The sequence below is a fragment of the Ciconia boyciana genome, chromosome 7 (assembly GCF_034638445.1).
Source record: "Ciconia boyciana chromosome 7, ASM3463844v1, whole genome shotgun sequence".
NCBI classification, from domain to species: domain Eukaryota; kingdom Metazoa; phylum Chordata; class Aves; order Ciconiiformes; family Ciconiidae; genus Ciconia; species Ciconia boyciana.
In genome coordinates this window covers 53,475,980-53,502,988 of record NC_132940.1, presented here as the reverse complement: position 1 = coordinate 53,502,988, position 27,009 = coordinate 53,475,980, and the positions used below count along the sequence as shown (strand labels likewise).

The following is a 27,009-nucleotide window of genomic DNA, read 5'->3' as shown; positions in this document are numbered from 1 at the left end:
GCCACCTGCACCGTTGTTTTATCAGCAGGGCTCTTGGCCAGCATGCACAAATGGAGACCTGCCCACCCCACCAGACCAACTCGCTTTGTGAACAGTGGTCCCTAGAGCTACCCCCTCTCCGCACTGGGAACAGGACAGAGTGTATGGAGGTAAGGCTTCTACTTGGCAGATAAGAGCTCAGCCTGGACAGATGAGAGGGAACAGCCAGGGCTCAGCTTGGCTGCTCTCAGATGGTGCTCCAGACAGAGACAGAAATATTACCCAGGCCTCCAGCCCCTGAGGAACCTGCTGCTTCCCCCACTGATGGTGGATGCTGGGCAGAGCCCACTGCCTGCTGCAATCAGTGCTGCCTGCCCCCTTTCAGCACCCTGCCTCTGGAAGCAGCTGGCTTAGGAGCAACCCTGAGCACAGACATGATAAAGCCAAGTGGCCATTTTGGCATTGCTGCAAACAGAAAGCCCACGTGATGATCATACATGGTCTCCCAGCTGCTGCTGCTCCTGCCCATCTGCTACCCTGGCATAGTGCCTCCTTCTCTAGAGGGAACCTCCATTCATGAGGGCAGAGGCACCAGCCAGCCTGCAAGGTCATGCATGTAGCCACGCACATGCTGCCATGTCCTTATGGGGCACTTCTGCATGAGGCTATATGTGCCAGGAGGGAGCAATCCCATCAGTGGTGGGATTTCATCTGCTCAGTGCCAGTTTCTGATGATAACCATCCAAAACAGCAATAAACCCAGGCACAGAGGCACTATCTCAAGGGCCAGGGGACCTAGCTTCTGCACCAAGCTCTACGCAAAACTGGCCGTAAGCCAGCTTCAATTTTTCACTTTGATTTCCAGGGACTGTGAATCTAGGTGCGAATGTCTCAGCCTGTTCCCAAACTGCCCAGAAGCCAACTTCAGCACCCAGTTCAGAAGACTTCCTGGCTAGAGACAGAGCTGCTCTCACTGCAGGTCACAGAAAAGCACTTGTCCCACCCAGAGTTTAAAGACAATGTTCCTTAAAGACAATGAACAGCTCAATCAAAAAGGAGCGGCACTGAGTTCTGACCAGGGGGAGGAATAACTACTAACCTTGATGTTCAGTGTGGGTCTAACCTTGAAACCAGAGCACTCCTTGAAACCAGCTGCAATGGGAAGCAGAACTCAGCCAAGTGCTTCTGGAAGTCCTTTTTTGGACTCTGAAGCATCTATTCCCAAAAACCAATGGGCATCATTACCTAACTGCCATCGTTAGGCAGCAGAACAGATTCCTTTAGGACAGAAAACAAAACAGCTCTGTACCACACCATGCTCAGAAGATGTCCACGTGCCATGAGTTGTGCTCAGACAAGCACAAGCCAAAGCAGCAGGTTCCAAGAAAGTAGGCCATCACACAGCAGCAGCAGGACGGACCTCTAACATGACTGAAAAAGGAAAGAACACAGTGGGGGAAAAAGGGAGTAAACAGAGACTAGGAGTTTTTAATAATATAGGTAGAGTAAAATACAAAGAACATTCTACAAGCTGTAATCCATCACCCTGAGGATGATATACATAGCTTCTGATTATGAACAAGAAAAACAATAACTACTATATCATCAGCTGATGTCACTTCCTTACATCATCCAAGTAGTTGCTAGAAGCATAGCATAAGTGCATTAGGAGCTGGTGTGTGCAATGAAGACCAAAGCAAGCCACAACCTTTGAGCAAGCACAGTCAGTTTAATTACATAAAATTATTGATCAAATGTTGTTGAAATTAATCAGCCAGTATTATATTAATAAAGGAAAAAGCACTAACAAAGTCACAAAAGTACCAAAACAAGGGAGTAGTTTTGCAATTACTTGCATCTAAGTCAAAAATTACTATGGAAGAAAATAATGGATTGAGGTAACCATCTTTGTATTGACTCAGAGGAAAATCTTTCTGAGCACCAGCATTGAGCTGGTAGAGTACCACCAGCTTTCTTCTGCTACTGTTTTTCATAAACATCCATATACGCCCATTAACATTAACAAGAGTCTTGATGTTGACTTTAACGGCAGTTGGATCTGACCCAAACAGCTCAACTCCCAGTTTTAGTTTTCTGTGAGGTACTGAGCACCCTGAGCTCCTCAAAGTCTAGGGAAGCTGGAGGTTGTTCTCAGTCCTTGCAGCATAATGCTTTGTGTTTTCAGGGCTAGCTCTCAAACCCCCTGAGCCCCACCACAGACTTCTAGTTATTCAGTTTAGTAAATAACTTTGTTACCTCTTCTGCCAGGTGGGGACAGGGAAGAAGGTGTCTGAAGTCAGGTTGTTATACCATTATAAAAGCTTAAGACTTTCATGTAAAAAGAGAAAATATGAAACTAAGCTGCTGAGTGGAGCTACTTAAGCACTAACCCCTTTTTGACTTGATTAAAAAGGGTAATTACATGCATTCGGAATGCTTTACACAAGGAAAAAAACTTTACAGGGCAGAGGCAGGAAGGAGCTTCCTGCTGGCAGCTCAGCCCTCCTAAGAGCCAGCTGCTCAACAGAGAATGGACTATTTATCTTAAAATCCTGTTTGCCTACGCCTGTTTCCTACAATAAAAGACTATTAGCTCATCACTACTCTACAGCCATCAGGCCTGAGTAACATTCGTATTCTTTATCTGCTATTACAAGAAATCACAGCAGACAGACCTCTGCCTCAATCCCCGGAGGCAATTTCTTTGCCTTATTCCTACCATGTAAGAGCCATTTCTAGAACATGGAACTCTGCCTTCAGACCCTCCAGTCCTGTGAAATGCCCACTAAGAAGGCTATTCAATGCCAACTGACACCCATCAAAATCCTAAGCATGTGCCAGGCTGCTCCAGTGTCGCTGAGGTACGGGACAGGCAGAACCTTGGGCAAAGAGTCATCTCCTATCCAGCCCCAACACTTTTTCCACTTGTCTGTGTTCATACTGTTCATTTTAATGCTATGTTTTCCAGAACATTAGAAAATAACAAATGCAATAAAACCTGCGGAGCCAAGACCATTAGCATCAGTGTATTCATAGTGCAGCTTTCCCATGCCTCAGGCAATCAGATCTTTCTGTGATAATTCAAGCTGAAACTCAGAGTTTGTCCAAATACAAGAGTCAGATAACTGCTGCTTGATACCAGCACCACCGACAGCCATTTGGCTGGACCGGTTCAGTGCTTGAGTTCCTCTTGACAGATATCATGAAAAATATTGAGAAGTGAAATTCAAATAAAAGTGAGATATGTAACAGAAAACAAGGGGAAGAGGAGTGAAGAAGGAAGAATGACAAAAGCAGAGGGCAATCCTAACTGAACTAGCTCACTCTCAGCTCCAAAGATGGGAAGACCAACCCTTACATGTGAAGTTATTTGTCTCCACATTAGATGGTTACATCAGGCAGTGACGCAAACCTTAAGCACTTGAACAGCTGTGGTAAAGGCAAAAAAAATATTGACATACTTAACCTGAAGTACACACTCATGCATTTTGCCGGGAGAAATTGAGAAAAAAGCTGGCTCAGTTCTCCCCCAAAAATCAAACCCACAAGAACAGACAGCATCGTAGAACACCTTCTTCCCTGACATGAAAGGCTGCAAGCTAAGGAGACAGCTCTTCATGCTTGTAGGCAAAACTTGATCCCTGAAGTGAGTATTCTAAGTTCTACCTTGCCTGGGTGAAGCCTGACCCCTAAAGCCATTTTAACCCACACCAGCTTCCAGCAGCTCTGTAGTACAAAGAGATGCTGCTGCTTTCTGCTCCAGTGTCTTTTAAATGGGATATAAACTTATGTGGTGAGAATACTAACCCTTGTGGCAACCTAGATTGAGACACAAGGATGATGCCTCCCTTGGAGGTAGTGGGGTCTGGCACCAACAGGAAAGCACCAGTCAGGCCCAGAATATGCATGATGGCTCTAATTTAAAGCTCAGGGAACCCCGGTTTCCAACCAGCACAGTATCCAGAAATGGACTTGACCTGCCAGCTGTCCCAAATCTTTTGGACGCTAGGCACAGGCAGTCTTCAATGGCTTATTTAATAAGCCTGCCAAGATATTGCCTGCCTCTGCTCTTCTCTGCTGAGGTTTTGCTTATAGAAAAGCTTGGTTGCTTTGTTTGCTTTGCTTATATACATAAATAAATTTCTTTAAGCCTTGCTTTCCTTGATTGATGAGATCTCATTGAATCCATCCCAGAAGTTTGGGCTGCAACCAATGCAAACAGTAGGAAAATGAGCATGCCTGACCCTGAAAGGATGAAGACCATTTGGAGGCTCTTGCTTGCTCCCCCCTTGGCAGCTGTGGCCACAGCAAGGCCAAGAGGTGCAGGGGAGTTCAGCTGCATCTCCCATCTGCACAACCAAACTACACACCTTTAACCCAAGACTTTCAAAGCATGACTGCTTAGAAGGAGCTCAGCTCTACCTGGTGAGTACAACCCTCCTTCTTGCCATAGGTGGAATATACATAGCAACCTATAGTTATTTTCTAAACACTGCAGTGGAATCTTCCAAGTGACAGTTAAATATAAATGTAGAAAATAGTGGAGATTCAAAGAATCTGGGATTACACTCAGAGTAGCCAGCAAGTTACTTAAATCCTGTTCACTCTATAGCAGTTCTCCATCTCTGCTCTTGTTGCAGATGTTTCAGCAAAGGATGAAGCAAGACTGAGATCATGGGCAGTATTCATAACCTGCTGCCAGTTAGATGTTCAAAAGGACTGCAGCAAGCATAGCACTAAATTGGAAGAATCACATGCTCCTGTGAAGATTCTTCCTTTATTCTACAGAGTCCAACACATGTTAAGTGTAAACGGTTGTTTTTCCCATCATAGAGAGCTGTCCAGGTTGGGTTTCAGAGGTCTTTTCAAGAACCAGGAATCCTTCTGTGGCCCAGAAGCCCTGGCATAGCAGAGCTTTCTATCTGTGTCAGTGCTGCACACATCTGCCATGCAGACCAGAGCTGGCCACGACAGCCAGCTGAGAGGTTATGTCAAGGAGCACAGTCCTGCCACTACGTATTCCAGCCATGCCCAAAGCTGATCTCTGTGTGCTTCAGGAGGGTCAGAATGGATCACCATTGCCCTTTCCCTGGTTCTCATTTTCTACTGCATATAAAATTAGTCTTTCCTCCCCTGCATTTCTAGAACCTTTTTCTTAGCTGACTGATGAGGCAAAAGGGTATTTCTGTTTCTTAGTCAAAGTGGTTATCTTTCAAAACTAAAACACCAGAACCAAGCAGCAGTTTTAGTAAACAGTGCTAAGGGGACATTCCTCTCTAGTCAGAGGAGCAGCTGTGCAGATAATGAATGGTGGGAAGAAGAAAACAGCTCCTTGGGCAGTTTTACAGTATTTGCTGCATTAGTGGTTGGCTTTGCAGAAACACCAACTCCAAGATATATTTTCCTGAGCTAGGGAAAGGACTGCCTTGGAAGCAACATTCAGCATAGACAGGAAGAGCCCAAGATCACTCCCATCAAGGGGGGGAAAAAAACCTGTGTCAATAATTGAAAAGATGCCAGGGAAGGTTTGTGTGGTGTGGGAGAGGGAACCTTACACAGTAGTATGCATTAAAATAGCTGTGACCTGAGAATCCAGTGACATATCCAAGGCAAGTGACGTGCAGGTGGAGGGCCTGATGGCAATGTCCATTGTCACTGGAAAAGCAAGAATGGACTAGAGGTGAGGGGAAAATGAGGAGCTCTGCTCTAGACTGATTGAAGCAGATGCTGGATCTGCACGGATATCTTCAGGATAGACCTGTCTCCTTCTGTTTGCAGACTGAGAAGAGGTGACAAGGCGTCCACAAAAGCAATTTACTGCTTGGATGAGATCAGTTAAATAACATGGAAAGGGAGGAGAGAAAGAGCTCAAGGACAGAGAGATATGGGACACTTGCACAAATTTAAATTGGAAAAGGCCAAAGGGAAGAACAGCATCCTCCAAGGGACTTTTTGGAAGACAGTCTAGGGAGGGAAGAGAAGAACAGAGGAGGAACATCCCAGGTTGTAAGAGTAAGGACATGAGAGGAAAGAAGGGCTGACTGATGAAGGCACTTTTCAAGTCAAGGTGCAGAGATGGGCTGTATTTAGAGAAACATGTGGGGGCTTGAATAGCAAGTTTGTTTTGTAAGGAAGAGCTGCCAGAAGAGAGGGTGGACTGAAGGGGAAGAATAACAGCATGGATAGGAATAGATACAGGGAGCCTGGGAGATGGGAGAAGGTGCCTGTGCTCACATCCAAGAGACAAGGACAAGAAAGGAGAGCACATCATCTTGCATTTCTTTTTAAACTTAGAAAAAGTAGAAGAGATTTTGGTCAGAAAAAGAAATGAAGGCAGAGGAGGAAGGTTTGGACTGACTCAAGGTGGCAGGAAGCCAGTTGTGACTGAAGCCTATGCCAGCAAGAAAGCTAGAGAAGGAAAACTATTTAGTCAGCAAGGTGGCAAAGCTGGAAAAGTTTAGTACAATCAGCATGGCAATAGAGTTTGAGACCCTCCAAGTAACAGGAGCAGAGGAAGCCAAGGCTGGAGTGAACGAGGACTGGGAATCAACAAGCTCCACATTGCAGTGGGATGAGAAGGCAAGAGGTTCAGGGTGACAGGGATCAGCTGTAGCAATCAAAAAGGCAGACAGCAAGGAAACAAGAAGATGCAATGTCAAGGCTGAGACCAGCAGCAACACCAAGTGATGGGATGTGCAGCCAACTGGCAGCAGAAAAAAAAAAAAAAAAAAAAAAAGCCAGTAACAACAGCAAGTGGGATAAGCAATGGGGTTGTTTCGCAGTGGGAAAATGTTTTCCTGCCAGCACCAGGAAAGCACCAACTGGCAAACAGCTCCAAAATAAAAGCATTTGCTGGAAACACTTACTGCTTGATCCTGAAAATTCCCCATGTCATCAATATCTAAGCAACAAAATTACATCAGTGCAGTGCTCAGGGTGCCACCGCTAAGGGGACAACACCAGGTAGGAGTCATGTTGAACTGCAGCACCCTGGGTCAGCACATGCAGACTCCTTCCCAAGGCAGCCCTCCAGTCTGTGAGCTCCAGCTAAGCCATCTCCTCCATTCCCCGGCTGCAGCCCTCCTACACATACGAAGCATTGCAATTCTGGCATCTGCACACAGACACGAGCCACGTTTGCCACATGGAGGAAAGCTCTCAGCTCCCTGCCCAGCACCCAGGCTTGCCATTGCCACCTGCTATTCCTCCCCTTCCTGCAGCACCCATTCTCTCCCTTAGTTTTTCATTCCTTCTTCCCCTGCTTTCAGCATCTTCTCACTTCTGCTCATCCCTGTGCTAGGATGAGCCTCCTTCCCCAGACATGGCTGAGCATTTGCTCTGTCTCGCAGCAGCCCCATGCTTCCTCCAGTGTCATGATCTAGGAGGGAAACATCACCTCAGCTGCAAGTGCTCAGCCCCTTGGCAGTGACCATTAAAAGCCATCATTAAGTATCAGCAACCTCCCGAGGCCACACGTGGTTGTGTATGAACCTCTGCCCTCTCCTGGCTGGAACAAGAAATGACGAGCTCGGTTTTCTCCCCATCCCCTGCACCGTATCCAGCATGAGCACTTCCCGAAAGTTAGTATTTACACTCTAGGCTTATTTTAACAGTCCTTGCAAAGTTGCAGGTCTGCACAGGATACATATTTTATACCTCTAAGCATTTTAGCATTGCTCAAATACCTTGCCAATAGATCACGTATATGCACTGTGGTAAAAGCCCTACATAAATTGTGACACCCAGGTATGCATGGAGCTGCTCCAAGTGCACCCATTATCCTCTAGCCTGTATCTTACAGCATGCATCCCAAGTCCTAAGGCACTACCAATCATCCTTGAATAAGACTCTACTTAGCTACTAGGGTCAGGTTCATAGAGTACATGGAGATAGTTGCCTTTTTATATTCCCTTTAGCAGTTCTTATTCCCATGTGTGCATGCTTAGGTGGGTCTCACAATAAGGTCTTAATTCATTTGAGGTTTGGGGAAGCTGGATACATTGGGTACCAGTTTTTCTGTAGGATCTGGTGCTCCAGGTGTCAGGCAGTCTAAATCACTGCCTTTTGGACCAAATTAGATCATATGAACACAGCCCCCCTTTAGGCACTTCTACAAACACATACCCAAGCAGCTTTATTCCCAGCCCACAGTGGGAGAGCCTTTGCCAGAGAAGGGATCACTTCATGGATCACTTCATGGATCACTTCACCCAGCCCTCCCGTAGCAGTAAGCAAGGAGTCCTGCCTCTATCTGACAGGCAGGTTGACACCATCTGTTCTTCTTACTAGACTGGATCATTCTCTTTGCCATCCCAATTTGTTTAAATTGGCATCACATCATCAGTCCCCTCACACACACACTTTGTGACCATTCGAAGAAAGCAAATGTAGGAATCTGTGTCACCCCAAGCCACTCAATAACTGATTTCTCAACTACAAACAGCGAGAAACAACAGGAGACTCCAGTTGCAATGCCAGTGGCAACACAGCGCTACCACACATGTATATTTATTTAAATGCATTACAGATATTGCCACAAATAAAGAGTTCCAACTACTACAGATGTACAAGGGGGCAATCGCCCATTATTTCTGCCTGATCCTGGCCTTGCAATCCCCATCATGATTAAATTACTGAAGGTAGGATTATCAGCAAGATAATCAGATGCAGTGTCTAATCTGGATAACCCAGCATTACTGGCCCTCACAACACAGGATTTCACTGACCACCCAGCCAGGGCATTCCAGAGCATTACATCTCATTTCCACCACTTAAAGGATTCAAACATCCAAGAGACTTGTGCAGAGGGGAAGGCTAAGGAATGCATTCACAGTTTCAGTCAAATGCAATAGTTTGCTTAACTGCTGTGGTTCTGAAAGCCCCCAGATCCAGCACAACCAGGATTTCAGAGCAATCACTTATCTGAGCATCTCAGATAAGTGTATTGAGAGGCTCCAGAATCTACACCTTTGTATTTTTAAAAAAGCCTCAAGGTCTCAACCCATCTGTCAGGAACAGGTAGGTGCAGCTTCATCTGTTTCAAAGCAATGGCACAGTCCAAATAGCTCTTTTTGGTCTGGATACCTCCTTTGACCCTCCTCCAAGCTTTCCATTTCCTTGGCCTTAGCCTTGCCAAACAATGTGTGTACTTGTAGATGGCCATGAGGCCTCCTGAGAGGGAGATCCTGAGGAGACCCTTGATAGGGACAAGATCTGGAAGTAAGGCTTATCTTACACTTAGAGGACTTCAATATCTCAACAAAGGCAAGAAATTTTGACAATTCTTATCACCTGCATGTAAGTGCTCACCCCCACTCTTGCTTCCCCTCAGCTGAGACTTTCTCCCCTATGTTTCTACAAGTTTGTCATTCTGGAACAAAAGGCAGGAGCTCAGTGATAGTCTGAAAAGAAGGTCCAGCTTTGGGCATCTGAACCTTGGCTAGCTGCTGCATCACACAGCAAGCAGGGTTTTGTTCAGCAACAAAATGGCCTGGATAGGGCACAAAGACAGACAACGCACCTGATCTTTCACCAAGTCTTCCATTGTTCCCAGACAGCATGAGAAGGTATTTTAAAATCTCTTCTGCAGACCTGCACAGCCTGAACTCCTGTTCTGCTCAAAAAGTGCATCACTTCGAGGCTTTCATCACCTTATCAAAGTCCCTAGTGGCCCCTGCCTGCCCTCCCATGAAGAGTTTGATCTCCTTTTAGGGAGAGGATAAAGCTGTCCTTGAGCAAAGCTGCTTTTCAGTGGAGTATTGTGCTGTTTTTGTGAGAACATCAGACACCTCCAGGTGTCCCTCAAACATGTACCTATCAATAGCTGCAGCTCAGATTTTTTCCAAGCAGCTCACAGAAAACAGACTGTAGGCATCTGACTTCTGTGAATTGCATTTCTAACATGCCCTTCAAACAGAAGAGATGTCTAGATTACATTTCTGATACTGCATAACTATGTGGGTCCAGCTTATCTTCAATTACAAGGGCAATCAGGGAGAAGAGGACTGGGAAGGAAGAAGTTGAGCTGAGAACAGATGAAAACGTTGCTGGCTGCCATCAGTTCGTACTCACTGCCAAAAGCAAGGTCATGCAATACTATCTTTCTGCATTGTTAAAAATCTCAAAGTTAAAAGGGCACTATCATTTCAAGAATATAAATGGCTGCATGAAACAATCTTATCTCCCACCAGAGATGATGACTTGTTACCCAAGATAACCAAATCCTTCAGCAATTATGAAAATCCACAAGATCTGGAGCATTGCTGCCAATTTAGTCCATCTCCATATGGAAATCATCATCCCTCATTCACTAAGCATCAGGGATGGGAAACAGGAACAGCAGCTGGCTGAAGTCAGACACTGAGAAGTAAGCCATTCACAGTTGTAATAAGACTGTTCATCATGCATTTATACATATCAGGTAAAATAAGTGCAGATAAAGAAACACCCTTCCCATTAGATTTTCAGATTCATCCAGAGGTTGGAATCCAGAAAAGAGAAACTCCCATTCTACCACCTGTAATGGAAACCAGTAGGTAAGAGAAATATCCATAAAGAAGATTAAAAATTCACCCAAAAAATGTCTAGAGACAGTGGCTAGAGCCTCATAGGAGGCAGGCTACAGGAGAAAGAAGGTGGTGACTTTTCTTTTCATACTGTATCTTTAAAACTTTGAAGTTGAGAACTCTGACTCTGCCCATTTCCACTGATGTGCTAAGCAGGCTATACAGAGAGCAATGACAATGCACCTACCACCTATGGCTTAGACCTGCCTGAAATTCTTATTTCAGGACCAACAGAACCAGCCTCTCCAGCACTTGGAGGATTTACTTCTGTTTTGTTTGCATTTTTAACAAGTCACCCATAGGGAAGCTCTCCCTTGGGTTCACACCCTCAAGACAGCTCACATGAAGGCTTCACTAAGAAATCAGGCAGCAACTGCTCTCATCTCCACATCTAGGGTCAGCAGAGATGGATAATATAATCATACCCCTTAGCTATGCTCATAGGCAAGCAGAGGTGTAACAACCTAACAATGGGATAGAAATTGTGGTCTAAACAATACTCCTTCTCAAGAGCAGGATATTGCTTTTCCAGGCTATATTTCTTACTTCAGAAAGGTGGAGAAGTGAGGTGGTGCAGCATGGTGAGGAATTATGACCTTTAAAACACAGTAAGCCAAAATCAGGCTGCATTGGGTAAGCACTCACTGGTGGTGGTACACTGGAGAGCATATTGTTGCACAGTTTCTGCTTTTAACAAGCTGGAAACTTTGTGGAGGCAATAAGGACTTTGAGAACACAGCCTGGGACACTCATGCATTAGCATTAAAAAAGTACACCTGTGTTCTGCTGATGACCCTCACACTGTGTGGGTCAGTGAAGTCACTACTGCAAGCATTTCAGGCAGGCATAACCCAAAAGCAACATGCAGACAACATGCTCCTCAGGTAAGGATCTAACCAAGCTACTGAATTTGCTTGATCAAGAGAGCTCAGCTGTCCTCCCAGCTGGGGCAAGCCCCTGGCTTCACAGCAGTCACCCCTGCAAGGCTAACAGTGCTGGAGCCCAATGCACCCAGCAATAGCAAAAACAGGGCTCTTTGACATACCTGCACCCAAAATGTGTTCAGGTGAGCACCCTGTAGGACAGATACAAAGCACATGGACTACAAGGCTCAGCAGGCTTATGCTCCGTCAACTCACAGTGTAAAAGAATGCATCCTTCCTAGCAATTTGTCACATAAGCCAATGAAACATTTTGCCTTCCCTCCATGACACCTCGCAAAGGTTTACAACCACTGATAAATACCTGCTGGTGTCCAGCTTACTAGTGATAGTAGTAAACAAAGCTGACTCTGTGCCAGGATGTGCCCTTTCTTTACAGTCTGACCACATATTTCCCCACAGATGAACGTGTGCGGGCGCTGCTGGCTGAGGCAGTATTATCACACAAGGAACCAACAGCTTCAGATTACTTGAGCCCAGCAGCATTTCCAAGGCTCCTTGCCTTCAAGATCAAGCAGATCTCTCCTGCTCAGCTCTTCCCAATCCAAACTCCTCCAGATAGCACATCTGTGAGGCAGTCACACTAACAACTTCTCCTTGTTTTGTTACCTTGATCCTTTCCTAGGGAAAGAGCAGGCAGCAGGACACTTGCTGCTTCAAATGCCCATAACATTGCCTCAGGCTCTCTAGGCATCCCAGCTCTGGGCATACACAAGAAAACCCTAGCCTTTCATCTCACTCAGCTCACAAGTTTGCTTGCAGCTTTGCTGTTATCTCTAGATGATAAGAAGAAATGGAAAGGTGAGAAAGAATACACACATCCTCTGAAATGAGGGATCACCATTTTACAGCTCAGGATCTAGCCCCCTCCTGACCATAAGGTCTGCCCAAAGCTCTCAAGGGGCCAAACCCAGGATGCAGAGCTGCTTCCTACTTTATGCACACATTCATACTAGTCCTACATAAAGTTTCACTTATTTCTCAGTCCATCATTGACTTTCCTCTGACTGCAGTCCCCATCCAATCATCCCTCAGAGCACAAAGACCCATCAGCATTACCTTCCTAGTGGCCCCCTTTCCTCCTTTATAACCTTGCTCTGCCAAATGGCTGCTAACACACATCCCCCTCACCTGGGCCGCTGCTGTACCCAGCCTTGCTGAGCAGTCAATTAGCTGTGCTGCGGCCAGCTGGTAAGTATAAACCTTCACAGACACAGAAACAGCCAGGTGTGCCACGAAGGTCATGGTTACTGTGCAGAAAGAAATAAAAAAACAAAGGTCTTTTTCCCCTTCTCCTATTCCACTTTTCTGTGTATTACAGAGGGGGAAGGAGGTCAGTACTGCTATGAAGCTCAGTCATGACTGCAATTACTCCAGCTTGCAGATGGAGTAAGAAAGTGATCCCAGACCCTCAAGGCCTGGCTGTCATAACGGTGGTCTCCCTCCATGTATCAGCTGTGTGTTCAGAGCAAATGAATTGGCTTTTAGCATGAGCAAATTCCAGGTCCAGCCACTGGCAACCCTGAGGACACACAGCTCCTGTTAATCTAGTGCGAGCAGCAGGTGCTCAGCTACTCGAGCAATCAGGTCCAGCTTCAGGCTGAGCGGCTGGTTAGCGGATAACAATGTTGGAGAGGGCCGAGGGGTGCCCAGGAGCTACACAGAAGGATGTAACACCCATGCACTAGTCCTGCTCGAGAGCCGAGTCAGGGACACGTGTGCCTGCTTTGGTCTGCGTCAGGATAGGGATCAGTAGGTTCTAAGCAGATGAGGGGGGCAGAACCCAGCTAGCTGTGTCCTGATGTGCTTGGAGATAGCCCAAGATAGCCCACCTGCCCTCGAGTGTGTGGGCAACACACATTTGTCCCAAAAAGAGAGGTGCTCTCTTCATAATTTTGGCTGGTACTACCCTCTGCAGTTTCGGCAATTGTTTTTTTTCCAAGATATGCAAACCACAAAAAGCCAACAGGAAATATTGGGAATCATTTAGCAAACAGAGCAGTCAATCTTGTTTCTTTGCTCATTTGAGCAGGCGTGCTCTCTGGTGAGTGTTAACGTTTGCATAAGGAACATTAGAGCTGCACTTAGCAGTTTCAGCTGCTGCATTTCCCACTATTGATTGCTGCCGTTCAAGCCCAGCTCTAATGCACGTCAGCAGACATAAGCTGGGAGGCAGCTATGTCCCCACTGGGAGAAACGATATATTATTACTCTCTTCAAATGAACCTGGAGAAATACTATATATATTTAACAGAAATTCCTGGCTCTAACAGACTGCAAAGGAATTTCAGTGGTTGCAGAAGTGCAAATCAACATAATCTCTCTGTGACTAGACTGAGAATCAGGTACTAAAAGTGAGTTATGCATACAAGAGATTGTTTTAGAAACACATTCATTAATTTGTGTTGCCATTCTATCCTCATGCCCCTCCCTTCGTCTTCTGAATTCAGGCTGGCAAACGTGGACATTTGCTGAAGTACTGCGTGTAAAGTTGAGAAGAGCGGATATCTTCCCCATCGTCACCCTGACCCTCAAATTAATGTTTTATCCTGCCAGATGTGTGAAGGGACGAGGCCACAGGCAGACAACACCAGAAGGTTATTTCCAGTAAGACCTGGGAGGCTGCAATACTTCTGTGAGACATCATTTAGCTTTCTAAGCAAAGTGGATATTTCCAAGCTGGCGAATGCCGTGCAGTTGAGAGGTACCTGAGCTGGCTCTAAAAGAGCTCTTCGCAGAAACAGGAGCTCCATGTGGTCTAATCAGTGCCACTGAAGGAAAGAGCAGATCAGCTTGTGTGCAGAGCTGCCTTGCCTGCGAGTGCTGGGCTGGTCCTGTGCGGGGCTGTGCTGTGCAGGTGCATCAGCTCTGCTGGCTGGATGTCGCAGTAAAAGACCCGGGTCTTATTTCCAAGCCAAGCATAGGGCGCTGGGAAGGGGGAGCAAGGTGCACCCCATCTCCTCCTGGCTGGCGATGGTCCTTGGCTGTATTACAGCCGGTCAGAGCTCTTTGGGTTCGCAGGGTGCCTTGCTGATGCCCTTGTTGAGGGAAGTGCTCAGTGAGAGAGTAACTATTGAAAGAGAAATGGCATTTGGATCTGAAGGATCTTTTTGCAGTCAGGACAGAGGAGTACATGTAGTTACATGTGGACCCAGCCAGCTGCTGGGGCAAGTTATTATATGACAATGGCATCATGCCACTAAACAAGCATTTGAGGGACCAAGTCTGTGCCAGCAAGCACCAGCAATGCATGAGGGCTATGACTCAGATGTCTAAATACCTTGCTGTTTCCTTAGACCTCAGATCTGGTTGCACAAGTAGTCACATTAACTCAATTCTTTGTGATAAATAAATCCCACCCCCAGTCATAAACCGCAGCAATTCATAACCCCCCAGCTTTGTACAAAGATACATTGAGTTCTTCAAGGCATATGCAGCTGTATAGATGGAGTTACTCATGCCTGAAATAAAAGGTGAGCAGTTAACAGAATTTGGCCACTGGGACAGCTGGACTCCAAACAGACATGATCATCCAAACCTACCAATTGCTCTGCTGGGCTGAACCGAGAGCTGGTCAGTCAGTCAGGGAGAGCTGTAGCTGTCCCCAACACCTCCCCAAGACCTCTCCTGTGTGTGCAAGGGTGTGATGGCACAGAGGGGCAGGAAAGGCAAACCAGGCGGGACCCTGTTCTACAAACACCATGAAGATCCCCTGGCACGTTGTATGGGAATTACCTAACATGCCTTGTCCTTGCGCTGTTGCACTGTACTGTCTTCCTTGCGTTTTTAGACAGAAGTATCAAGGTGGGAAACATTTCCTGGAGATCTTTGCTGTTCAGGAGAACTTCTAAGACACTGATATAGCAAGAAACTAGAAGACTAAAAGCTCAAGTATCTGACAAATGCAGCTGCACACAAACCACCACTGTGCCTGATGCTCAGTATTGAGCTGGAATGGTGGGACACAGGTTTGCTTTTTCCTCCAAGACTGCATCTTTCCAAAGTTATCAATCAATCAGAGCTGTCTATCTAGAACAGAACCCCTTCCAGGCAGAGCACAATACAGTAAGGTTCCTTGTGAGTTGGCAACTGGGCAGGAAATCCAAGTCTACCACAAAATTAAAACTGATCACATGAAGTTCCTTTTCCCTCTCAGCTCTGCTCTGTGGAAGGGCTGTGCATGATGTACTGCTTTTTAGGTGGGTGGAGTTTTTTTCAAGGGAAAGGAGTATTTTTGTGAGTGTATTTTTTAAGCATCCACAGTTGTGTGGGCTTACATCAGAGAGCAGGTAGGAGAACTGCACTTTGTCTTGAGAAGGGAAGTGACAAGATTTCAGCTGATTCTCAGCTTTCACAGCACAGCCTGTTTCCCAAGAAATCCAATGGCTCCCGTTCGTGCCATGCAGCTCTGAGGCTGATTGCAGGGATGGGCAAAATAATCCTCATTACTCTTTTCCCCTGTTCCAGCACTGCCCAGATATGCACAGATCTGGGCTTCCTACAGCCTTTTGTCTCCCACAGTAGGGTCCAAACTCACTCAGCTGCTTCAAGGACAGAGCCATGGTGTCCCTCCTGCTGTAAGAAGCAGAAGAGGAAAACTCCAGGAATGCATGAAGGGTGTAAAGGCTACAGCTAGGAGCCTGCCTGGCTTTCACATGTGGAGAGCTTGCTCTCTTCCCAGCACCGATTTCTTCTATTCATTAACACATAACTTCTCTGGGCTAGGAAACAGGCCATGTGACAGGCCATGCCCTTTGAGAGGAGCCCAGCCTGGAAGAACACTCATGGCTATTAGGTTCTAATATTTAGCGTAATTCATAAATCAGCTCCTGTCAGCATTTGTTGGTCTACTCCTGTTCCCAGTGATTTGAGAGGAAGATACAGATTCTTTTCAACCACAGAGCATGGTAGGCTACAAAGAGGTAAAGTAGGCTGCTGGCTTATTTTGATCACATCTCTCTTCTCCAGAAATCACCACAAATATTCCTTCTTTTTTTTGGCAGTTTATTTCTTGAGCTGTTATTCAGAAATGGCTTTCAAACTCAAGCACTGACTATATTCAGTCAGTTGCATAACGATGTATAGTAGTGCAACCGCAGGTGCCCGTGTGGAGGTACAGCAGCACCAGCTGAAGAGCCCACCAGCCTGAGCGTACTTACGCTGCTCTCGCACCCTGCAGCCTCACTCCAGCCCTCCACGGAGTCACACTGCTGATTTTCCACCTGCTCAATGAGCTGGAAAGTTAACAGGCTGGAGGATTCGCTCAGTTTTCTCCATAGCTTGCTTTTACTTGGGAGAGCATGATTTCTGTGCGTGCTGGACCAGTATGCCCTGGCTGCCCTGGGTAGCACTGTGTATCAGAACGACAAGCCAGTGCCTCTGAATTATTTACTCCAACTCACATGAACTTGCATGTCTCTTCCTTTTTTGCACCGTCACCATGATGCTTGCTGCTCCATGAGTAAGCTGGAGAGACAGATGACACAAGCGATGAAGTTGCTCTAGGTGATTATAACAAAATATGACAAGGCATTTATCCAGCTCCTTTCAGCAGCATTTTATTTCATTTTAATGCATTAGTGTGTAGCAGAACACCTCTGGGGAGTTTATTTAAAGATGCTTTGGAGAGAGGCATGGGGCAGGCTGGGTGCAATGGAGAAACAGACTGGAAGAACCAGTTGAGCAACATGTGCTTTCCATGCCTCCTGGCAGGCTGGGTTTCACATTCTGCCTTCAGTGGGTTGATGCTGAATAGAGCCATGCCTTGGGGAAAGAACAAGTGAGGAACTAGCTTTGTACTACTGACCTGGTAACATATGCCTTGGTGGACTTATCAGCCCTTTGGTCACAACAGGCTGGTGGGATTCAGGACTGTTGGGTTCAGTTTCTAGAGTTTCCTTTAACTGATGGGCTCATGCTTTTTCTGGAGGCTTTCTGTAATGACTTCCCACCATCATCCCCTCCATTTTAATTAGTAGCAGAGGTGATGTTAGTGCAACTAGTTCAAGTATTCAGCAAGATAACATCTATATATACCTGTAGCAGTACAGGGGTTAAAGACAACGCTTCCCAATCCCAGTTTTGCCACCAGCAATTAACAAAATAATGTAATGAATACAGCACTATGTACATCATCCAAGACTAGCCAGAACCATCGGCACATAGAGGCAACCTCTGAGGGAAGCTAAAGGAAGGTTGCAGCTTTGAGGTTTTTTTTGCTACAGCCCTTTTGCCTGTTACAGGACATTAAGAAGTGTGGGATTGGGCGTGGACTAGACACTCTCTGGAGCCTAAACATCAAAAACACCAGTATAGCCATTTTTGACGTAGTGGTGGTTGAACTCCATGACTGAAGTGGCTCCTCTGAGCCCTGTATCACTAATTAATAGCTGAGGAAGATTTGGAGGATCCTCCCAGGACAATCACTGCTGAATGCGCATATACTGGACACCATGGGATGTAGAGGAGAAACATGTCCTTCACTGGTCCTTGTTCCTCACTGCCCCAACTTTTCTGCATTAGTTTACATGGCTGCAAAGAAGGTGTAAGGCACAATGAAGGGCCTCACACACACACTGAGCACTTCCGTAAGTGAGTAGGGAGACACAGGAATCACTGGGCTCGCTGCAGGCTTTCCCTGAGAGCCATCTTTGCTGGGTAAGATACAGCCTCTCTTCCTGAAAGCTCCACAAATGGTATCTTGTCATAGAAGCTGCAAGCAGTTGCTGCAGCTATGGTGGTGTTGCAGAGACTGAAGGTCAGAGTGAGGGGAGAGTGTGTCCTCAACCACTCCAGCTCCCCCTCTGCCATCCTTGCCAGGGTAGTCCTAAAACAGTCCTGGTCTCTGTCCCACGTCGGGGCAGGAGACAGAAGAGCCCCAGCACCTCTCAGGGATAGTGGCTGCTGCATGACACTCATAAGCTCTTAGACACAAGGGTGCCTTTCTGGTAGCACTGGTCATGGAGTCTTCTCCTGGTCACTACACAAGTCATGGTCCTGGCGAGAAAATTTAGACTTTGCAGTGGCCTCCCTGGAGGAAGGATTTTCTCCTCTGTGCTGTTTCAAAAACTCCAGCCAAGTGCAGTTATCTCTTGATGTGGCAGTTGTGGGAAGCTGTCCCCTGGTCTGCTGTCATCTGCAGATGCAGACTTGGCCTGTACCCTGCAAACACAAACAGCCAAAGTCTGCTCTGAGAGCACTGACTGCAGATAGGAGCAGACTTGCCCTGCAAGGGATGCTGAAGGCCAGGAACAGGAGCTGGCTGGTTTGCACAGAAGCACCTTGGCCTTTATTCTCTGATCAGCTGAAGCCCTCAGAAGTGGCTATTAACATACTGTGTTCGAGCCTTGGCACACAGGAGGCAGGAGAAAGACACAAGGTTGCTAGCCCTTCATGAAAAAAGCCCATTCCTTTCTTTGCACAGTTCTGTTGTGAATTGGCTGAACAGATCATCAGACCCTCTCCCTGTCCCGCCAATGTCATGATAGGGCGTAAAGCAATAGGGAGTCCTGGAGACAGAGCCATTAACGAATGAAGTGTCTAACATCCTAAGCCAAAGCTATGATTTGTACCCACTGAAGTGGACAAAAGCAGCTCATCTCTCTCCTCCCCACCTCCCCAAAAGAAAGCTAAAACAAAGGGGTCAGAGTGGTTGAGAATCAGGGAGAAAAGTGGCTGTTTGGGCTCGATTTTCATGTTGGACTAGAGCTTGCTTGACTTCAGAATCACGTATTATGTCTTCTCTGTACCTAGCAAGACCTCAGTCATATCTTACGCGTTGATATTCCTAACACAAAAACTGAGAGGGAAAGACAGGGCCGAGTCAGTTTAAAGAGAGCCTGATGCCCCCGATACACACCCACATCTCTCTGCTCAGCAAATCAGGCTGTCTGGAGACTGAATGAGAGCGTGTTCCTCTACCACAGAAGGTCAGTAAGATAAAAATAACCCCCAAAAGCCCACATTCAGCTTGGAAGCACAGCGCTGAGCCAGGGACAATGATAATAGGAAAACACAATAGTTCCTCAGAGCAGCCCTAAAATAATAGATTATAAATGAGCAAAGGGGGAGGAGAAGAGATGGAGGGCTGTTTTATCACTATTCTAAAAGCATTCAGAGGAAATAAATTGGGATCCATTTGACAGACAGTTCTCAAAAGCCAAAATGTGCTAAATATAATGCTGAATTTCCCTAAATACAAAACATGTCAGCAAGAGTCCCTTGGCCAGCAACTTTTTAACATCTGTGCTTTTTTGCCCCCCTCCCCTTGTTTAGCCTTTGCCCCATGATGGTTTTTTGCCTTTCTGGAGAGCTTGATCAGGAGCTATTAGAGACAGTCACTCTCTAAGCTGTATAATGTTAAAAGTCCATTAGCTCACCCCAAGCAAGGCTGGCAGAAGGGAGACGATGTACTTGCTGAAGTTGAACAAGCTATTTGCATGCTGAATATTTCTAATCACTGAGCAATGCCAGGAGAATCTGAACATTATTGCACTCAGCTGCCCAGTGACCTTTCAAACATACTCACTTTAATACAACACAGAGTGGCAAAACGTATCCAGCACTGAACCTGCAAAAAGGTACAGATGGAGTTCAAAGAGCATCTGGACGACGCTCTTAAGTCATATGGTTTAGTTTTAGGTAGTCCTGCAAGGAGCAGGGAGTTGGACTCGATGGTCCTTATGAGTCCCTTCTAACATGAGATATTCTATGGTTCTATGATATTTTTAAGCTATTCTAAGCACCAACTATGCACACCTTTAAAAAAAAAATTTCGAGAAATAATCATTAGCAAAGTCTATCTTCCCCTTTCCCTCTGCCACATTCACTTGCATTATGCATGGTTGCTTGGATTACATGGATTAATAAAATATGACAGACGTCTGCTTACTTTTGGTCTGATCACAATAAGCTTGATCCAGCAAAGCGCACACACTTAGTTTCAAGCACATTTTCAAGTCCCAATGGACTTTAATGGGATTTGGGCCCTGTCCTGTGACCCTCTGGCCCCAGCCACCACCTCCTGGACACTTTTGGTCCGATTACCCAGCTGCCATCTGCATTCCCACAGCAAGCAGATTGCGAGACACTTAAACCTTCTTTACAGAAATGTTTTCAGGGGCTGCAGCTGAGTAGAGCTGGGTCTAAGCACCAGCCACAGCCTCCGGAGAGCAGAGCAATGTGGCCTTCAGGAATCTCTGGCCTTCTAAGGCTTTTAAGTAGTATTTTTCCCTGTAACCCCAGATTTACCAGAAAATCCAACCAACTGACTGCTAGCTGCTAGCAATTGTAGACTGCTAGCTACTGGTGGATGCTTGGCACCAGGACAGCATCTTGCATGAAGCCAGCCACTCTGTACTTGTTTTAGAGCACAGTGCCCGCAGAGAGAGTTTGAGATCATTTCATATGGCCCATAACACTGGCCAACAGAAGTTGAGCTGAGGGCACATGTCACGTCAAGAGTGACTACTGCCATTCAGTGCCTGTTTCAGTCACTGACGTGTCAATTTGTAGCAGACATAAGCCTGTCTCACAGTGTACTATCATGCTCCATAAGGAGGCCAAGAAGTGGAAGGGCACAGAGCTCGGATGTCCCTGTCAAGCCCAGAACCACCACGGCTGCCAAAGCAAGGTCGCTCTCCACTGGAACAAGGCAATCAGGGAAAGTCCAAGAATTTCAATCAAAATTAGAGCTATTTCTCACACTGACAGAAGGACAACAGAAAAGACGCATCATTAAAAAACAGCTCTTTCAGCGGCTTTTGGGGACTGGCTTCTATTCGGGGCAGTGGATGGTTAAACTCCTGCCAGTATTTTGCTGAATCTCCTGCAAAGAATGACTCTGATGCTCAGTTGTAGTTTTCTGGTTACAGCACCAAAAATTCTCCAGGCTAGAGTATGGAAAACGTGGACAAACTGATGTATCACAGCCAGCCAGAAGTGACCGAGGCTTCACATAACATGCTTGAAGGAGCAGAGATTGCAGGCTTTCACAAAGCTCTTGGGCTATTTGTTGTTCCCTTCTGCTCCAATTTGAGTACTCTCCCCAACGTAGCACAGAGTAGCCCCCCACTGGCTGCTGTTTCTGTCAGTTCTGCAGCAGCTCAGGTGTCCCCCTGAAGAAGTGACAGGTTCTTCAGGGTCTCCCAGAAGAAGTGACAACTGGAACCAGTCAAATTAGCTGCTCCTCCCATTGTGCTACTGGCCACAAGCCCTATGGAAAAAGCAAAGGCAAAAGCTTGTCCCAATAGTAGGACCACAGCCAGGACGCCCAAGGAGGCCCACACTGAGAAGTGGACGTGGAGCCTCTGAAGGGCACTTTTTCTTCCTCCCCACCTTTCTGATGCCTCAAGGCCAGACCCTCTTGGCTGCGACTCTACTCCCTTTTAGCAGTGTAGGAGGCAGTAATGTGCAGACACATAAATGAGACCTCCTACATTCTAACACATGCAGCCAGCCCCCCGCTAATTGTCCCAGTCCTTTTGTTACATCACCTGCCAACCGGGAGAAGCCAGCAGGAAGGTAGCTAATGGGCAAAAGCAAAATAAATCTTTCTTATCCCCCATAGCAGTGGGTGCAGAACTGAATCTCCCATTGAGACACAGGCTCACAGCACTGACTTGTCTCCTCTTGATGTCAGCAGGGAAGATGACTACGTTGCTAGTTTAAAAGCAAATCCCCTCTTACACCAGTGTTTGTCAGATTGGCCAAGTGTTGAACCCCATGGGGTTGGGTGCTCTAAAATGCTTGTGTGAAGGACTTTCAAGAACTGCCCAATAGGAAAAGCACTGCAGTCCCTTTGAAACTTGCAGGGGGTAGTGAAGAATAATAGGTCGTTGGTATCTAAACCCACTCACTACTTTGAAATCCCACATAGAGACCTATGCATTTTGCAAGTCTGTCCCAGCATATACGCAAAGGCAAGAGGGGACAGTAAGAGAGGGAGAAAATAGAGCCTTTGATGTACTCTGATATACAAAGCACACATCACCTTTCTGAGCTGGCAATCGACTTCATTAAGTTGAGCTAAAGTATGTGGAAAGGAGCAAATACTAGACTGAGATTCAAAACCTACTGGAGGTTAGGATTCTGCCTCCCTGGAAGACAGACAGTCCAGGCAGAGGATGTAACATTCTCTCAGGCCTACCTGGGAAATTGCTTTCCAGTCCAGTAAAGAGCCAAGCCTCCTATCCCCCCCAGAAAAACCCAACACACACACATTTTCCTCATAATGCAGGAAGAACAAGATGGATACTTTTCAAAATGTTTTTTAATTAAAACCAAAAAAAGGACCACACACCAGAGCTTGACATGGGCTAGCGAAACTGCTGGTCATCAGGACGTTAAACTGGCATGAGGAAGGCTGTGTTTCTGCATAACTCAGGAGCACTGGCACGGACACTGGGACTCCTGGGAAAGTACTCTGCCTGCCAGGCTATGCTGCTTTGTGCTGAGCAGCTCTCTCTCATGTGGTGATGGGAAACTTCATCCTGGAGCCCAGACTCTTTTTCCAACAGACAGGCAGAAGTCCTGGAGACTGGAAAAGACCATTTCAATGAATCTGCATTTTCCAAGCACTTCTGGCGAGGATTCCCAGTAGGTTCTCCTGCCTCCCTCGGCAGGTCACACAGGTTTAAATGGAGACTCATCTTTGGCAATAGCCACACTGGTAGCACCCAGTTCTGCTTCCGCTGAAGTCGATACATTTCCTTCCCCGGACCATAACCACAGCTGCACCGGGGCTCACGATCACTAGCCAATTGTGCTTTAAAGTTAAATCCTCATCCACTCCATCTAGCCAGCAACTTCTGAGAGCTTCTTCAGGCTCATGTAAGTGTGTACCAGTAAATTCAGGTAAATGTGAACATCTTGGCTACAGCAATGGCGTGAAGTTTTCAAATATGCCCAAGAGATGGAGGAGCCAAAGTTCCATTTTAAGACATGATTTGGGCACTAAACCAGGTATCGAAACCTCCCTGCCATCTAATAAAGCAGTTTCCAAAGCTGCTGGTGTGTTGCTCCACCAGCCTGGTTTCTTTACCAGAAAGGCTGGGCTAAAAAGGTGACACATTTTTCATACACAGTTTTTATCTGTTAGAATTTACTAGATATGCACCTCATTTGTCTGTCAAATATTTTAAAAATACTTCAACCTGCTCTAATAATCACATTTTAAAACATGCATCAAGTTTGGATCAGAACAGCTTCTCTGGGATAATCAGTAAGCCCAAATTGCTGATTTAAGGCCTAAATATCAGTCACTGGCCAGCCAGCCACAAAAAGTCACTCTATCCTTGAACTCTTGGAATTATTTTTGGCTCAGACTAACCCTTGTAACCATACATCTTATCCTACACACAAAAGGAAAGCGTATGTGTTTTTCAAGGCTACTGTTGCACCACAAGTTTACATACAAACACAACTTCTGCAAACATGAGACCAAAGTAAGATCTCATATGTCCCAGGGTAAGTCAGAAAGTCCACAGGAGTCAAGGGAATGGTAACTGCCATAAAGGATCAGGCCTAATACATGCATTACAGAAGCAAGGTAGCTCCTTTGCTCGAGGTCTGGCTGATTCACTTTGCACATACCACTGCTTTAGCATTACATCCTTATCTAATGGTAAACCTGTTTCAACAACATGCAATACATATTAATGCAATATGCACTGCAACACACAATACGCATCCAAAGAAATATGCCAATGCAAAATTCTGACTTCTCACACATAGCAGGGCTAACAAGGAAGAGCCTTTTACAAAAGACAATCAAGAAATCACCTGAAACCATGAGACCCGAGGGGCCTCAAGCAATCTGCAATACTGAGACCTAATAACAGATGCTAATTCATGAAAGAAACAGAAACAGTGGGACTGAGGTAATGGCAGAGATTTCATTAGTGCAATTAACATTTATAATGGTATGTTCTTTAATAGAATTTAAATAAAGCTTTGAATAATTACACACACTAAAACTAACATTCCATAACCTTATTCCACATGGAAAAGCAGCAGAAACAACCCTCTGGACTGTACAAGGTCCAATTATGAACAATTACATTCAAAAAGTAGATCAAGACAGAAACAACTCTTTCCCCCAAAAGCTGCATCATTATCTTTGAAGTCAACTTTTTCCCCTAGTGTAAGAAGTGTGAAGAACAGATGAACTGGGCTTCAGCCCAGTAGATTTGGCCTCATCAAATTACCAATACTGCTTTTCAACCCAGAGTCTCTCCTCATTTCTTTAGGGTGATGGAAGCTCGTGGAAAAAGAAGTGAATTTCTGAAGCAATGGAAGGTGAGTTCTCCCTTCCCCAGGCCCAACAATGTACATAAATTATGGAAGCTTCAAAAAAAATCTACATTACACTGTGGCATGTGTGTTTACAGTGCATGTTCTCCTTTAGAAACTACTCACAGACAATGGGGCTAGGTGGGTGAAAAAAATCAAAGCAGCATATGAAATAGTAATATACCGTTTCAAAATCTGCACTGTCCTGCAGAACCAGGAATTATAATTTATTCAGATTGTTCTCAACAGATCCAATCTATGCTGAATATGTAAAAAACAAGAGGCTAAGTCATCAAGGAAAACCAAACGAAAAAACCTGCACACTGCAAGAGTTTTTAAAAACAAAACAAAAGAAAAAAAATCCCAAGAAACATTGACGAAAGCTCAGAAAAATTTATCATCAATTCTGAAGTGGGGCCGTGTGACATCATCTGGGTTAATGAAGACGGAGATGGATTTCCCGGGGTTCTCAGTCACTAGCTGTTGCAACTTTTTGGCTAATCGGTCATCAGGCTGGTTGGTGTCCCCTCCATCTGACTGTGGGGAGGGGATGCTGGTGGTGCTGCCCCGCCGCTGGAGCTCTAGTGTTAGCCGGTTGGCTGCTTTGACATGTTCGATGGCAGTTCGAAGGTGTTCGGCAGGGTCTGAGCGGACTGAGGACAGCTTCCGTGCATGCAGCATGACGGTTTCTTCAGAGAGATGCTCCAGCATGTTGCACTGGGGGATGAAATAGTTAGGGCACATCTTATTGACCAAGCAGTGCTGGAGGTCATCAATGAGACCCAGGAGGAAATGGGCTGCGTAATCCTCCTGGGCCAAATAGTTGGCTGGTAGCCTGTCGCAAGCCCACAGCATCATGCTCCGCAAGTGATATGGACTAATGGCTTTAGGGCGGGACAGCAATTTGATGATGATAGCTTTGCAGGCCTGATAGGCTTGCATGAGGCTGCTGGAGATGCACTTTTTCAGCTGCACTTCACTTCTGGCAAATGACAACCTCCATTCATTGTCCTTCTTCCCCTTGTAGGAACATGCAGGCACTAAGTAAAACCCACTTATGACTTCCTCCTCTGTGATCTTCCCATCCCAGAAGTGGTTCTCCATCAGCCAGCTCTGGGCCACAGCTGGCCAACCTTTGAAGGACACCACAGGGACAATGTCGTACAGCATGCGGCTGCTGCCCACTCCCAAAATAATGGATATGATAGTCCCATTCTTTTCTACCTTCTCCACCTTTGGCATCCCTCGCTGAGGCTTTTTCTGGATCTCAGAGAGGACAATGCTAATGGAGTCATAGAACCAGTCTGCGACTTTTGTTGGAGAGAAGAAATAATTGGTAGCTCCATTGATATGGTCCACAATTGTGCAGCAGTCCTTCCATTTGCTGATAGTTCCTTCGTCAAACAGACGCAGGCTCAGCCAGGAGTGGCACAAAGCTGAGTGGCGCATGTCCAGCGTGACTGGTTGGTTGCGGTCATGCAGCTTCAGGGCAGGCACAAGCAGGGTGAAGTCCATGTCATAGTCTGTGCCTCGTGCATAAACGTTCAGCTCATCAAGATCAATGTCCACCACACCTTCCCGCACACCGCCTGAAAGCAGCAGGTACTCATTGGCTACAGGCAACTTCTGGTCAAGTTTCTGAACCATGCCTGCAAAAAGAGAAAGAGAAGTCCTTTCAAGAGAAGGCAAACAGATCTGGGATGCAGGATTTAACCAGGATTAAAACCCATCCCATACCCAGCAGGAAAAAAAGCAACCAGAGGTATCCATCACTGTTCGTGTAACACAAACATACACCAGGCCCAGCACTCAGCCAACCTTTAGTCCCACTTGGCTCAGGGCAGGGCCTTTCCTGCACTCCTGGGAATGGGGGAAGTCCATCCTAAATATCATACTGGGAGCAATGGAAAAAAGCAGAAGCCTCTGGTAAAACACAGCAAAGCTACTTCCAGGACTAAATTTAACTGCTTAAACACCTTCTAAACCAGTTTTTCACCATATTGTCGCTCATTTCCATGGTATCCAAATGCCTCCCCGACACTTCAAAAAGAAAAGAGAATATTAATTGACTCACTGTTCTTATTTTCTCTCTGGTACAAGAAAAAAGCTGGACCGGCATCAGGGGGTTGGTTTGTGCGTGAGTGAATGAATAGTTCAAGCAGGTCTGATTTTACAATTTGCTTTACATTTACTGATGAACAAGGCAACATGAACGAAGGCAATATGTCCTCCTC

At 46.1% G+C, this 27,009-nt stretch overlaps 1 protein-coding gene across 1 annotated transcript in view; it reads right to left on the bottom strand.

The window, feature by feature from the left end:
- Positions 1–22,756: 22,756 nt before the first annotated feature.
- MB21D2 (Mab-21 domain containing 2) overlaps positions 22,757–27,009 on the bottom strand; it is a 65,410-nt gene continuing 61,157 nt past the window's right edge. The window contains exon 2 of the mRNA XM_072868040.1: positions 22,757–26,424. Within this exon, the coding sequence (XP_072724141.1) occupies positions 25,160–26,424 (1,265 nt within the window). The 3' untranslated portion in view covers positions 22,757–25,159. The remainder of the gene's footprint in view (positions 26,425–27,009) is intronic.